General features: G+C 31.0%; 2 protein-coding genes across 6 annotated transcripts in view; one reads left to right on the top strand and one right to left on the bottom strand.

Annotated features, from left to right (window-relative positions):
* Window positions 1-16,917, top strand: part of LOC105833559 (prominin-1-A) — a 90,291-nt gene that overhangs the window by 894 nt on the left and 72,480 nt on the right. For all 3 annotated transcript variants that reach the window (XM_036286528.1, XM_036286520.1, XM_036286518.1), the window contains one exon: window positions 224-275. The gene's annotated coding sequence lies outside the window, so the exon portion shown is untranslated. The remainder of the gene's footprint in view (window positions 1-223; window positions 276-16,917) is intronic.
* The window catches only part of LOC105833560 (trace amine-associated receptor 9), a 39,037-nt gene continuing 23,255 nt past the window's right edge, over window positions 1,136-16,917 (bottom strand). For all 3 annotated transcript variants that reach the window (XM_028192033.2, XM_028192034.2, XM_012675390.3), the window contains 4 exons: window positions 10,599-10,853; window positions 7,904-8,003; window positions 5,886-6,014; window positions 1,136-5,403 (listed from right to left, as the gene is read on the bottom strand). In XM_028192033.2, the coding sequence (XP_028047834.1) occupies window positions 5,887-6,014; window positions 7,904-8,003; window positions 10,599-10,853 (483 nt within the window). In that variant the 3' untranslated portion in view covers window positions 1,136-5,403; window position 5,886. The remainder of the gene's footprint in view (window positions 5,404-5,885; window positions 6,015-7,903; window positions 8,004-10,598; window positions 10,854-16,917) is intronic.

Raw genomic sequence — 16,917 nt, 5'->3', positions numbered from 1 at the left:
TACAATGTTTTATATTGCGAGTTTTATTTTGAGGATTTAAACATAATGCACATAATTGAAGAAAAAAAATTTTAGTCTAAAACTTTATTTTTACGAAGAGATCTTGGAAATATAATTATTTTAAAATTTAATTGAAACAATTTACAAATTTTTGCGTATAAAAATTGAGTTATTGATTTTTTTAGCGCTACATTAATTTGAATCTTATGTTTTTATATTACAGAATCATCGTAGCTACATTGTTAATAAATAACTCCACTGCTGCGCATCGGGTGGTAAGTAATCTATAAACAATTACATTATTATAATTACATTTAAAAAAAACTTTATACTTTACAAATCCGTACTGTATATTGACAAAAATTTGTGTGAACATAATGTAAATAATTCATAATGCAGATGTAATCTTGAAATTTATGACACAACTTTGCTTCTGGTTAAATTTTAAAATCTACAGGTTTTACAGACATTTGTAACTCATTACCCACATTACCCACATTTTATGAACATTACATATTTATGTGATAATGTAGAAGACTATAGGATGCTTTGCATGTTATCGTTATTATCCCTTGTTCATTATGAGCAGTTTGTGAATATAATCCACATTATTACTTACCTTTTGTGATTGATGTTTTATATCGATGAAAATACTTGTCACTTGTATGTGATTGTAATTATCCGCGTTTTTGCTGATGCAATATCTCAAAATTATACAATGATTAAAAGAAAGTTATCCTTTGCACTTTCTTTTCTGACATATTTTTGGGGCATTTATTTAACAAGAAGGAGAAATTATGCAATTACTTTTACGTCAATTAAAATTACATTTTAAGAAAGATATATTTAAAAAAAAGAGTAGGAAACTGGAAAATAAATTAATTTAATTACATATACAAAGAACATAGCATAAAAATTAGGAAATCCAAAAAAATGCACTGTTACAGATTCAATAGATCATTGCAGTTATTTTGACTATTTTAGTAGTAGTTCCAATATTAAGATAATAGTGTAAAATAATAAGAAAAGATTATTTTATTGCAATTTTTACGTGTGATGCTTGATTAATTAATTCATTGATTCGATTGTATTACATATATAAAATATTAATTATGTTTTTCAAATTTATCACATGTCTAGAAATAATTGAGACTTTATTATATTGTGATTTACAATGTCAACAGTAATCAATGACTTAATGATAATTTAAATACAAATACAAAACGCAACTATTGTACTTAAATGAATTATGGCGCTCAATTCTTATTTATTCTGCAAAAAATAGCCAAATTAAATATATTTTCTTTCAGCAATTTTTTGCAGAATATGTACAATATTTGCTTTTCTCTTTCAGTCCATACTGCCGATTTATAAAAGATTACTTGCTTAAGGCATTTATTTGGTGGTATTACTAAATTTTGGTGGATTATTAAAAGTCTCACGTTTACTTCAATAATCTAACTATAATCGCCATTTTGCTTCTGGCTAATAATCTTACCTAAAATTCTACTTACATGCGTAATCGGTATGTTACGTCGAATTGCCGAATACAAAAAGTTCATATTCATTCGATATTTAAAGTAAATTATGGTATCGTACGTTGCGGACAACGAACTGTCTCGTGCCGATGATGAATCATTTACAGGCAGTGTTTTATTTTTACTGTCTTTTCCAAATCGAACCTTTACATCGGTTTACTACGTAAAAGGGCGAGGTGATGTTTCTTATTTACATCGCTTTTTACATCACATTAATGTTAAGTTGCATTTTATCGTGTGAAAGAGATTTCAATGATCATTCTCGACATTGCTAAAAACGATTTGTGCGATTTTGATGGTATGATTCGTCTCAGAAATACATACGTACGTATAGTTTTCTATAAATCTCTATCTTTTTTTGGTATACTAAAATGTTAATAAAAAATTCCAGCGGATTCTAAGATACAAAAGAAGTTTTACTTCTATTAAGAGTCTCAGGGAAATACGGATTATAAGACTCTATGAAACATCTTGTACATATAATTAATGCGATATTATGTCATTATTCAATTTTACTTGTTTAGTTCGGCACAATTTGAGTTTCTTTGTATTAGCCTCTTCCACTGTAATGCAAACTGATAAGAGTTATAAAAATATGAACAAAGATATATTCATTTTTTAGAAATACTGTCTTATTTTCAAGTAAAAGCACTTAGAATAAATTCATGTTTCTTTCAAATCAATAGCTTTTTTGATAATATTATATATGTAATTATTATAAATATCTGTTATTCACGTAGATAATATTTACAGATAGCATGACTATTCTTGATATATTAAAAAAATAGTACATACTATCTGATGTTACTAAACAACTCTTTTGAGATGAAGAGGAATGAAACTCTTGAAGTTTAAAAAGTTGCTGTCTGAGGCACGCGGTTATTAACAATTTAAAAACAAATAAGATCTACCAATTATTTATTAATTTAAGCGAATAAAATAATTGGTTTTTTATTCTGGAATATGCGTAAGTAGTCGCTGCACGAATATTTAATAGTAGTCTAAGGTTTTGTTTTAACATAACTATTCGCTCATCGAGAAATGTTTCTGGATATAAATTCTTGAAAAATTTACTTACTATTTACCATGGTCTAGCGATATACGCAATTCTATCTCACTAACTAGATATCTTACGGCACGAATTAAAATTACCGTAAAAAGAATATTTTTTTAAATCCAAAATAGTTTCCGTAATGTTCGAAGTAAATATATGCTTTAAAAATAAAAATTACATGCGATGTTAATAAAATCATAATGAAAGGTTAACGTTTCGAAATGTAACATAAATAGAGATGTAAATTTAATATGTAAATTAGGAGATCGAAACAAGATTATAAAGTTTAATGATAAAAAAGGAAAAAAAAGAAAACTTAGACAATTTTAAGGCTAGAGAAGATTTAAGAGAAAGGAAAACAAAAATTATAAATATGAATAAAAAATAATTTATATTTTTTAAATAATAAATTTCAACAAAATAGAATAAACCATAGAAAATGTTACTTATATCAATCTTTTTACATCAGAGCGGTGCTTAATATTTTTAATTATAAATCGAAAGTGTAATTATTTCATATCTCGTATATATTTAAAGTCTCGAGAAAAGTTTCTTTATGATTTTTTCTTTGTGAGAACTGTATAAAACGACGTTGTCGATTTCGTTCACATTTCCACTTTTAACCATCTCGATATTCTTTTTGTATATTTGTGGAAGATTTTATCATCAATACACTAATTTCCCATCAATACATAACGTGTTAAATCACGTACGGCATTGATTCATGTTTCTCGTTTAAAGCAGAGATGTTTCTTTTATTACTCCACATTCTTCGATAATGTTAAGTCCTTTAACTGTTTCCATATTTAAAAAATTTCTTACTTCTATATAATTATTATTTATAAAATAATCCGAACAAAAATGTATACATTGGAATTTTCTACGCAAATACAATATGCATACAAAAAATTAATAATATATTACGATTAATTCAGTCATAGTTTACTTTACAAGGCCGTTTTTGTATTATTCTATCTACATTATAAAATACCTGAATCGAATAAAGCCTACTTAATTAATTTTATTTTTTAAAACTATTTGTGATAATGTTGAGGACTAAATTAAATGAGAATAAAATCTTTATTTTTCAGATACTTACAAGAATAAAATATGTATTTTATATAAAATATTCGTAAATAGACAAAAACATTCTTTTTAATTTAGCTTTATATATTTATGAATATAAAAAACTCAAATTAAAAATGAATTAAATCGAAAATAACAAAGAAACTAAACATTACTTTCTAAATCAGTTTCAAAATAATTATTAATTATAAGAACGAGATCTTTTAGGATTTATATTACTCCTAAACAGTTATTTTCAATTGTTTAATTAGTCTTTTATTTACATCTTTTAAGCATACACTGCAAGCGTAAAATGCATTTTAAGTAATTTAAAATTGGATTTTATTTAGTGCTGGGCTTTATTCGGCTCAGGTTACCTTATTAAATAAAAATAGTACACTTAATTTGCCTTATCATGCCATCATTCGAACAAACTTCTTAGAAAATATCGCAGATAACTTAATAACTATTTTAACAACTATTAAAATAAAAAAAACGAAAGATTATTAAATAAAAATACATTTTTGAAAATGCAGGAGCAATACTATTACTTTTATGTTTTATTTATAGTTTTTGTTATAGTATAAAATTCTGCGATATTAAAAAGTGAGTTCGGATATTATTTATTGTGCATTTTTATTAGACTTTTGTGAAATATATATAGCAATGACATGTATATAAGATGTTACGCATTGGTCTTCGTACCAATGAGCTCTTGAGCTTGAGCAAACAATTGCAATTATATATTTCTCTTCTTGAGTACGTATTTATTTGACACTTGCAATTTTAGTTGTGAGTGTATCGCATATCTTGAAACAGCCTTGTCAAATTACTTTAAAATACATTTAAATATTTTTTTCATAAATTTCTTTAAAATAAAGATCTTTAACTGAAAATTTTTAAAAAATTTAAATAAAGTACTTTGAATTTGGAAGCTATACCGTTTTAAGTGCATACGTATTTATATATCTTAAAAAAATTGTAAATAAAAGACCTGAAAATTATATGTGTCCGAAAAAGAAGCAATTTTCTGTCTGAGTGTATAGCTTATAACGCGAACACTCACGCGTGAATAATTAATCGTGGAAAACGGGGTCGGATGCGGGCGCGAATGACTTTAACACTCGCATAGTGCTCCGCCGTGATTAAACATCTACGTGCATATCGTCAAGAGCGACGCGATTAGTATTAGTATTCTCGTTGGTGCCGTAATTAATTTCCGTAATCGATCTCGTTGCGACGAGAGCTAATCGCGGTGTGTCGACACACGCTTCATGTGTACGCTCGCCTACGGAGCATGGGATTCGTGTTTCCCTTATGCTATTGGATCCGACGAGTTCCGAAGCTTTCTTATGCGAATCGAATGACGATGACAGTGACGTATAGCAACAATCTGACTCGACGGCGTGGATCGTCAATCAATGTTTCATCGCGGTTCCATATCTCGGATAAGATCTGGTAGGCTTTTAAAGCGTGCGAATTCGAAGCGACTTTGCCGATTGTGTCGATGATGACGTTGGCTTGTTCCGTCCGTCGCGACGTCGTCGCGATTGTCCTCCTCCTCAATGTACAAAACTTGTCCTCGTACCAGCGAGGATGCGACGTGGTCTCGCAGATATCGGTGCATAGACGACGGATATTGTGCTCGATAGTTTTGGAGCGTCGGACGCCGGCTTGCCGCCACGCTGTACTAACTGGCGTCGTCCAGAGATCCGTAATCCTCCGTCTGCGTGGCGGCATCTTTGGCTAAAAATTATCATTTATTAGCGGCATTCATTAGCAGTAGTAAATTATAGATGTATATTAAATCTGAGATGTTGACTACCAGGAAAAATCAGGAAGACTTGAAAGAATTTCTTTTTTACACTTGAAAATTATGGATTTTTATGGAATTTTATTGAAACTCGGGGAAAGTTTCAAAATTTTACTTTTAAATTTTTTATAAAATTCCTAGAAAAACCAGGACTTCTCAGGAAATTCTTTTATAAAATTTAAGTAAACACTTTGTAAAGCTCTTGTGATAATTATAAAAACTTAATTTTTAAGATGAAAGCTTTTCCTATTTTTTTGTAACTTTAGAGCGACTAATGCATGCACATTTTTGTTAATGAAGAGCTGTTTGCAAATTGATTAAATTTTAATACTATGAAAATGATAGATTCTATACAACGCAGATAACAAAGATAACAGTGGATAATAGAGTAGAAGCATATATTTATACAGCGCACCTCACGTGGATGCTATGTCACCATGTGTTACATGTCCGGTTTCCCAAGGGAGCGGTGGTGGCGTATTTGTTAATGATAACGAGGAACAACGCGCCACTGAGCATCGTTCCATTGAGCAACGCTCCAATCCTAATATTTAAAAAACCCAAATAATAAGTGGAAACCTTTCGCACTGATTACAGTAATTATTATATAACTACTAACGAGATTGCATTATATAACGTGTAATAATTACTTCCGCGCAGTAAAATATCATTTTGAATAAATTTGAAGGGAGTGTGTAAGCTAATTTGTTTCAGCTCTGCACATTTGGTTTCAAGCAAATCGGTAATTAAATTTTGCACATTTCCTAATGTAATGTTTTATATTCAATCGTGACCTCATGTTTGTCGCTGTGATAAAATTATTAAAGAATCTTGTTAAAAGATGCTGATTTTTTAATTTTTCAGTAAATTAAAAAATAACTTTTTATTAGAATGATGAAAGATGTTAAAATAAACATTACTTGATATTGATACATTGGATTTAGTACAATTACTTTCGTAATATATAAATGGAATTTAGAGACTTCAATTTTTATAGCTTTTTAGTTTATAAATTATCATTTGGTTCATAAAATATATAAATTTTATATTTAAAAAATATAAAAGTAAAATAAATAAAAGCTAAAAACTCTATATCTGATTAATAATAATGGGAATCAAAGTATTATAGAAAACAATTGATATTTTACCTAAACTTTTCGCGATATATAAGTGGCAAACACATTGTAGTGTAATCAATAGCAGCATAGCTATAAGTTCAATGTGATATGCGATTTCAAACGTGATTACGACGCAGTTCGCATTTACGCGAATATGATGACGCTGATTATTACTAGCGATCATATTAAATCTCCGTTTATGGATGTCACATAGAGCGATAGAATTCAGTTAATGTTGATAATGGATGCCGTCAAAAGGCTGATTCCCTTCGGTTTAATTAGCGCAAAACACTGATTATGTTAATCCCTTTGCTACCGGTGCGAATTCATCAATATAAAGGCAACCGAATGAATTTTATTGCAATTACCATTATAAATAAATTCAAAGAATCTGGAAAAATCTATCGTTAAAGGGTACTCTTTTTGTTAATGTATTCAATATTTGTTATATAAAACAAATTAATTGTGAGTATGTTTCAAAAATATTCCGTTAAAAAAGTGCTTTTAAATTTAAATATATAAAAAATTATATATATTATGTAAAGCTCAAGTGATTAAAATCAAAATTAATTAAATGGTGGCTAATGAGCCAATACAAGATTTCGGTGTATAAATATTTGTAGTAGTATTTTGTTAATTATAAAAATAGACGTTTCGATTCGTCATCGGATCATTTTTAATATTAATTAACAGACTCGAATTACACAGTCAACGGAACGCAAAATAATCAAGTAATGGACAAGGTGTGACTTCTTTACTCATCTCTGTGTACAATTATTCGTGGAGCTGTATATTGTTCTTTCCAGTTACGTTATTATGTCTTATAATCCGTAGTCATTTCCATGTGTCTCTTTGATAAATTTTTGAAATAGATAGTCCTTTATGATATCAAGTAATTTAAAATTGAGATGTTGATAAACTCTACTGTATTGTGGACTGAGTACGAGTTTCTTTATATTTATAATTAATAAAAAGTGTTGATTAGCCAAGTGTGGAATGTTCAGAAAATTAAAATCCTTTAACAGTATTTTTCGATATCAAGTTTTCGAGTTGACTATGTAATTCGACTCTGTTAATTAATATTGAAAATGATCCGATGACGGATCGAAACGTCTATTTTTATCATTAACAAAATATTACTACAAATACTTGTACCGAAATCTTGTATTGGCTTATTAGCCTGCGTTTAATTAATTTTGATTTTAAATATATAGTTCTATTGCTACGCAATGTCACTACATACGATACTTAACTTTAAGAAAATTTTGCAAATTGATCAACTTTCTCTTTAATGTAATATATTTGTTTAACGTACCTGATAAGTCGACGCCTGCGATACTGCAAACATCTAACCCACCGGTGCTAGTTGAGCAACAGTGTTGTTTCGCTCCTAACGGCTTAGACCTGCACAGAATCTGCATATAAAAAGGAAATTAAAATTATCCGAATTATCAATCATGACGTGCATCGATGGCTGAATAATGTCCTTCAGTTTGCAAACGATAAATCAATCGCTCCAAGTAGGAAGTAGATTTTATAAGCTTTATTGATTACCTGCGTGATAAGGTTGAAAAATTTCCCGTGAGAACGGATAATAAATAATCACGATATCTTAAAGCTCCAAAATAATCGAATATCACCGCAATGTATTCATGTATGAATTTATGTATTTCATTTCTCAGACTAACGTAAAGCAGCTTTTAATTGTATATTGCTGCGCTTTCATAAACTTCATAACGGTACGATATTTCGAAATAGTATACTTGAAATGCAATGTCGGTCTTTAAGGAATACAGTTGAATATGCAAATGTTATACCTTTAGCAAGCCATTTACTACACATATAGTATTATACCGCGAGTTAAATTAATAGATCAATCAATCAATTAGTTGGCATTTATTTGTTTCAACAACATAATATTAAAATTACATTTTAGTTTTTCTTTCAATTTATACTACAGAAAATAATATTTCTATAATTAATATATTTTTTTAGTAAGGCAAGCTTTTATAAATTACAATTTTTTCTTTTTTACTTTTCTCTTTTTTAAAACAAGGAAAAATAATGAAACTTATTGAAAATCTTTTTTACATTTTATTTTATGTATAAACGAAAAGAACGTACGAAATATTGAACTCTTGCAATTCATTTTGGAATACATTCTCGCGTAAATTATTTCGCATAAATTTTATGGGCAATATCTAAGCCAATAAAAATCAGGATTTAATCGTAATATCCGGAATGGTTTCCAAGGTACTTAATTTATTAAGAGCTCATATCTATGTAAAGCGATTCTTGTAAGCCGATATATTGCCTTACTAAAATATCAACGTATACACGGAGAGAAAAATTAACTAATTTTTATATAGAAAATTCGTCAAAAATTACCGTGATTTATAGGAATGTGGGTGCAATTGTTTTGAGGAGGAAAAATTCTTTTAATTTGCTTAACTTTTAGAAAGTAAAGGATAAAAGTTATTATTTATGTTTTACTAAAAAATAGAGTACTAAGTATAAATTATCTTACTACATACGGTAAAATTTATCATGCCTCCTATAAAAACTTTCTTTCCTTCCTCGTATGGACCTTTGATCCATATGATCACATTAACGTAGTGATTTTTACTTTCAACACGAGCAAACTCATTCCTCGTTTGCTGATCGAAAAACCCACGTAAGCCAAATTGTAAAGAAATATCAAACGTGCTATACGAATATATTTTACTGTACTTGATGTACATGTAGTTTCGCATTCGGTGAATGTAGAGAGGAGGCCGCGGTGCACTTCGTGCGGCGATTAAAGATTTACTGCGCGCCGACAAGCTTTTCGGAATTCATGGCCTGTAAAGTCAAAGCGCCAAGATCTATGTGGCCGCGGTCGTGATACGCGACGCACTGTCGTTTTCTCTCGTTCCTACTGAATTCGAAAAGAGAATTCAGCGGAAGAAGGAGGGACCGACCGCCGGATCTGTCGCGAAAAGTATCAGATGCGCTGCGTAACGCGTTTTGTATCGGATAAATCTTGTTTTCCCGGCAGGTGCTGTCGCGTTCCATCGTGTTCTTCTGGAAGGTCGTGTTAAGTCGTTCGTCTTCATTCGTTCGCCGGCGACGTGTACCGCCGTTCCTTTCGAGGAATCTACCGATTCTGTTGCAGCACCGGGCGCACGATTGATTTCGTGAAGTAAAAGAAGTGAAGCGTAAAATAACAAGACGAAAAATGTGAGACTGCGACGTAACGAAAAGATAAAACAAACGGGATAAAATTTAAAGAATCACGTAAATAAAAGCAAGCGTTTATCTTACGAACTTATCGAACCTTTATAATTATATAAATGCTACAAAACTTTTTGTTTATTGTAGTTCTCCTTCGTAGTTTATATGTTGCATATCGTTATTTGGTTTTTTTAATCATAGGCTGCCACATTAAAATTTATTAGAGTTGAAACATGAATTATAGAGAGAAATATTGCATTTTTAGTAAAGCTTTTAATTCATTATCAATTTCTATTAATTGATATGAGTTATAACTATTATTATAAATTATTATTATTATATAGTATTTTTGAACATAAATTATTTTAGTAACCATAAATTATAATTTATTATACAAATTAATTGTGCATTTTGAATGCGTAAAAAAGATTTTGCAACTCTTAATTGAGATTTTTTTTATGAAATAGAAAGAGCGATCTTTGTATATACTTTTGTTCAATTGATAGAAAAAAATTATTTCATCAGTCGCGAGGTACTGCATCGGACTAAATTTTAACGAACGTTTGAAAACATGCGTTTACGAACTCCCACTTACACTTAATTAACAAAGTTTACGTAAAACGTTTGCACGTCAAAATAGTGCTGCCTATGGCTATAATAATCTACGTAATTCGTAAAAGTCAAGCTAATCTTTCAGTACGAAGAAGCAAAAGTCAAATATATTTGATTATTCTGAGATGATTAGATAAAAGCATATAAAATTCTCTTTTTATTTTCTTATTTACTTGTATACTTACCTTAGTATAAAGAAGCTCTCTCGAAATTCGGCGGAAATGATTATTAAGCAGCCAATAAAGGAATGGATTCCAGAAACTGTTAGAGAGAGCCAGCCACGTGGCCAGGAAGTCGAGAAATGGCGGTGGTTTACTTCCGGTGCAGGCTGCAACGACTTCCTGAATCGTCCATGGTGTAACCATGACGATGAAACCTAAACTCATTGCGGCCATTGTTCGCGAGGCCGAGGTTGACAATCGTCTCTCGTGGGCAACAAGCTGAAATATGTAAGACGTTTCTTTATAGTGTTTTCATTTTTTCGCTTATAAAGTCGTCTAAATAATTCCTCGCGATAAGCTACTTACACGCAGAAAATCTCACAGTTATTTGGGTTTAACGAACCACCGACCCGAGTTTAATATATTGCAGACACATAGGTACATTTATATACTGAGAAAAGTTTTCAAAAAATGAATAATAATCGGAATAATAATCCTATCAAAAAGTAACAAATGGATATCTAGATTGAATAAAAATCAAACGTTTAATTAGGAATCAAATTATTGGAATGTTAAAAAAAAAGATTATTCATTTAAAAGTGACGGATAAATATTTATTTTTTGTTTATTTTTGCGATGTCAAGATACTTGAAATGTCAAGATCGAATAGAGTAACGAAGAAATTTTTAATGGGATACCGACATTCTTTATTAATTATTCTTCTCAGAGCGAAAGATGAAACTCTCTCATCTTCTTAATATCTCTCTCAACTGATGAATTTTTGAATAGAAAGTTGGGCTCAACGTCAGCTTGATTACTGTCGAGTTTCAGAGACTTCAGCGTTTATATTTAATTACAGCAATTCGCATATGATATGCAAACAAAATTAAATAAGATTGTGTTTTTATATTAGGCCCGAAATAAAACACAGAATTTCAACTTTTAAATAATTCTACTTTTTAATATCTTCTATACCATTATGATCTTGCAAATAATCTTCTTAAAGTTCAAATTTTATTCTATAAAGAAGTTTTAAGTACACGGGTGCGTCTTTTACGATCACTATCGACATCCCAAATAATGCCCTGTCTTTCGATATTCGCTAACGCAATTGTTCCGAAGAGTAACGGCTGCACATTATCGATATTTCCTTAAAAGCCCGCTGATCCGTCTTGAGAACTTTTGCGTTTCAATTACTTTCACAGTTCCCTTGATGATTACATTTCAAGTCGAGTCAGGTGACATTTTTTAAAATAATACATTGTGTTAATTAGCATCACTTTTAATAAAGTAAAAGCATATTTACGTTTATTGTGAAGCAAAGTGATACTTAGGAAATAAAATTAAGATTGAAGAAGATGAGAGGGAGTGATAATTTACAATTGAAGAATTGCATTTACAACAATAAGATGACTTTATTTTTTTTAACGGAAAGGAACGTGTGACATTTCATCGAGCGGTAAATCCCTCGCGCCGCAACTGCAGAAATATAATCTCGAGGGCAGACGTAATGTCAGAAAAGATCCGGACGAATGGCTCTTAACGCGCGAAAGGCTTGCCGACGCGTCTCAGTCTCGACTCGTCCTTTAGGCCAGCTTGACACGGTTACGAAAGTCGCTAAAGCGCTAAGCTCGTCAGCATCAAAGCCTCTCGTCGTGCGGCAGTAAAAGGATTACGAATCTGCTCGTTTAGCTGGATCCGTCCATTTCCACTCCCTTCAGCGTCCGCTGTCTTCTGCCTCTTCTTTTTCCTTCCGTTCTCTTTTGTGGCATCTTCTATATGTAAGCTCTCTTCGAAAGTCTCGGGATTACAACGGTAATGCCTGGACAGGTGTGAACTCACTTGGTAAATGTAGAATTTCTTAACGTCCGGCAAAACCGATAAGAAAATGAGAGATACGCTCGTTGAAATAATTTCCTACTAAATGAATGATATATTACTGTGCTGAGTATGCAAATTACTTTGAGAAAAGTAGTATAAAGAAAGAAATATAATTATAAAAATCATGTACTTTGAGGTAGTATTCCCTGAGGCTAAAGAAACTTTGTTTTATTCATTAACAGTTAATAAATTGTATTACTTTCTTTTTGAAGGAGAGTTGAATTGATTAAAGTAGAGAGGATCGCGCGGGATATACTCGGGGAAAGGCGAGAAGGAAGAAGAAGAAGACAAGAATTTAGACGAAAATGCCATCCGAGCCATTAGCATATTATGCCGATGTCGGCACCGGAAAGGCAAAGCGCGAGACAAACTATTTGGTCGAAGTATTAGCATTCCGGTTCGATTTATCGTCCTAACTTTAGCAGCCAGGAAATCTCGGTAGTCTCTTTAACCTGGCATCTATCTCGCACATGTGCCGTCCCGTATCGCGACTATTGTTGAGCTTATAACTCGTTAAACTTTCACTGTATATTAACCATCGCACTGTTATAACGCAATAGAACTTTCGTTCCCCTCCCCCCTCCCCGATGGAATAAGAATCTTCGCCTCGAGCTTTCAAAACTCGGAATCGGACTATTCAGCACGAATTGTGCAAATGAATGCAACTCTGTTAATATAATCCTGCCTTTCCTATTTCGATATATACATATCTTAAGGACATTTCCGAGTTTCTCTTCTCACGGATTCTGCGATACAAGTTACGCAAAATAATAACTTTTAGGAGAATGAAAAATTCTCATCTAATTTTCTCGTTTAATTTTCATCGTCGCGCTGATGCTAAGTATTTATCTGAGAAATTTTTATCCATCTAAAGAGGACGAAGAATACCCCTCGATATTATTCTGCGAAAGCACGAATCTTTTAAAATTTGATTTTAAGTTATAACCTTAAGTAGATTAACTTATCTGTTGTAGATAGGCTATATAAATACGAAACGCTCATTGCAGAGCTTTCGATAATAATATCGTACAATATATTCCAAATGTTTTTATACTTTGAATCAAATTTGTTGTTAGAACAGTTTTATCGATCTATATTTTTTAACGTTATGCATTTTGAATCTACGACTTTCCGGGAATGTGGAAATTATCTATTATTGTTGCACAGTAGTTTAAAAAAATTGAAAGTCTTTGAATTCCATGCGGTCAAAGAAAATGATTTGTCGAACGGACAGAAAACTGGCTACGCTTGGCGCGTGTTAAAGTTAGCTCCCACACATTAAAATTCAGTAAAACACACGCCTACGTTTGCTGTGTTATAATTTATAAGATTTCAAAGACCTAATACACATTTTAACATTAATGATATGATATATTCCATATAATAACATGTAAAACATATGATAAATTATTAAAATATTGTATGTTTTTTTTTAAATAATGTGTAAATTATAAAATATGTTACTTTGCATCTCGGAATAAAATCGCGCTTTAATTCTTTTTTATATGTTGATTCAATTTTCTTTTGTACGCCGATTCTAAAATAATAAGTTGCAAGTTTTGTAATACAGTATAGGCAAATTTGTATTATTGTAATGTATAGGAGAAACATATGTAAGAAATTAAAAATTTGTTATAGTCCCAAGCAAACAATTACAATAAAATAAATAAGCTTTTAATGCGGTTTATCGTTCTAGGAATAATCGTATTATAACTGGCGATGTAACTCTGCATAGTGTGCACTGTTAAATTTATATATCTCTCTAGATGCCATTTGCAGAATGCGCGCATTTACAACAATGCAGACATTGTTTCCATCGTAATTATGCAAGGTGTTACACTATTTCGGAGCAATCTGTGTGATATGTGAGCGTGCGTTAAATGGGATTAAGTACGTATCAAAGTGCTTGCATGTTGTTTAATCTTCTTAAACAAAATTATTTTTGAAAATATTTTACACAATTGTAAAGCCCACTTTTTTAGACGCAGCGCACAAAACTATAAATAGAATATATACTATCCTAAATTTTTTAACGTGATATATATAGCTCATGTAAATTTTTTATATGTAAAGGGAAGAAAAAATATAATATTAAATATTTTAATGTGTTATATATATAACATATTATTGAACAAGAGTTAATAGTCCATTTTTGAAACTATCATCTAATAAAACTCAAATTTCGAATAAGAATCATATTTACATATAAAATGGCTTTAATTACGTTTATTTCGCCGATACTACTTTCCAATAATAATCTAATTTTGACTGTATTATATAGTGATGCATATAGATGATGCGTTACATATGTAAAATTTTTAGTCGTTAAATCGAGGGCGTGTAGGAAATAATTACACTTGATAATTAAATACACGTTAATGGGTATCGTATGTTTAATAACGTTCAATCTCCTCCGCAGTGTGAAATAATGTTTCTACATCAGGTTACATATTGTTGGTACATGAGCATTTAATCTTGCGCCAGTAGTTTAGCGGTAGTAAACTTTACAAATGCACAGCTCGCCGCACCTTTCAACTTTCTTTCCTTTTTGTAGAGAGTACCGTTATAATAAGAATTTTTCTCGCTCACGAAAATATACTTTCGGTAAAAGTAGAATCTACTTTGGTTAAATAATTTTGGATTCAGAGTAACGATAAAGAATATTCATTAAAAACGTTTTATTTATTAACTAGATCATAAATGTAGCGTCTGAAAATTCACTCGCAAATGTTCTGTCATGTGTCATTAATTTAATTTTCTAAAACTATATTGCTACTTTGAGCCTTCGTGAACATTTTGTCTCTATTAAGTTTATTTACATGACACCACCGTTGTGGTGATATTTTCTGTCGGAAATGAGCACGTTTTCGTTGAAGTCCTTTTCACACGAAGTTTCGCATAAATATTCGCGACAGTGAAACTCACGAGGCATTTTCGCGTAAATTGCACTTAAATTACAAGTAAACGACGTGGATGCGAACAGATAGAACTAATAATAAAAAGGACTCTGGCACACTTGTTTTTTTTTCCGCTGTTCTAGTGTGATGGAAGTAAGTTGGTTGCTCACACGCGCCGTCGCTCTTATCGTTCCACTAGAGTCTCGGTGGTTACACACGAATTCTCACTGCCGAGGATCCCTCTACCGCGAAAAAAAAAATAAATAAATAAAGTCTCATAAACGCCGCTCCAAAAGACATTATTGCTGTTGGTTACGGCGCACGCTGCCTCTCGGAAAAAGGATTTTAAGTAGAAAATGCTTTTCCACCGCGAACACAAGAACTGGCACCTTGACATAAGGATTATAAAATCCTCTCTTAGGTGCAATTTCCTTGCAAAAATCTATCTTGTCCACACTGGAGGAAACATGTGCCGTAATTTATAACAGGAACTTTTGGTACTTTTTATTTACTCTTTGGAAAACTAAAAATCGCTTTATATTTTGTCACTAAATTGTTCTGCTGCTAGAAACATCTAATCTGCTAAGTGATTTTTAAAAATTATATTTTTTTAAATTGTATATCTGACATGCAAATAAATATATTGAAGACACAAACATAAACAATAAAAATTTAGTGTACTTAAATTAATAAATAAATTCTAATAGATTGATATTTTTCTAGAATAAATTAAGCTTTGCCAAGACAAAATAATACATTTAATCGAATTGTATGCGTATTTCAAGTTGCTGTAATATATAAAACGATTTTCTTCCGGTACATTAAAATGTGTCCCAAAGCGTCTCGCATCGATAATACTTTCGTGAATTCTCCCTCGTGGCAAATATCTTAAGTGATTCTTTCATCTATCGCTTGGGATAAAACGATTACGTATTTGCTATGAATATATAGTATCTATTCAACAAAACGTGAGATGTAAATGTGAAGAATTTTTTCATCATTGATATAATTTCTTTTTTTTATTTTTATATTTTTTATTAATAATAACAAATAATTTTTACTTATTTTAAGTACCTGCATTTTACTAAGGATTGGTTGAAAGATGTTCTAATTAAAAGAACTTGTATATTATTAAAATATAAGTTGAACAATTTATTTGTATTTTTTGCTTTATTACATATATTCTTGGTAAATCCGTTTTTAGAGTAGGGTGTGTAGTAGGTGATGAAAAAGGTGCACGTATCTTATTTCAAATATTATACATTGATAACACGCGAATAAAAATAAAAATGAAGCATTAATTAATGTGGTATTGAGGTAGACGAAGAGAAAGCGCAGAAAATCATCCGGATGATCTTCAACACGGAAATCCATGGATTCAATCTGGAGTCTCGAACCCATTCGATTCCTCATCTGACTCGTTCCACCTCGTTATCTCGCGATAAGTAGGAGCAAGATGAGGCACGAGAAGAACGTGTAAAATAAAAGAAAAATTGAAGGCGGCTTTAGAGCTCTTTGAATGCTCGGTGACCGTATGATATCCTCGTGAATTTCAAGTGACCTGT

This window comes from Monomorium pharaonis, chromosome 1, assembly GCF_013373865.1.
Source record: "Monomorium pharaonis isolate MP-MQ-018 chromosome 1, ASM1337386v2, whole genome shotgun sequence".
Lineage (NCBI taxonomy): Eukaryota > Metazoa > Arthropoda > Insecta > Hymenoptera > Formicidae > Monomorium > Monomorium pharaonis.
Note: the sequence above shows the minus strand (reverse complement) of the source record. Positions and strands in the feature narration are given on the sequence as shown.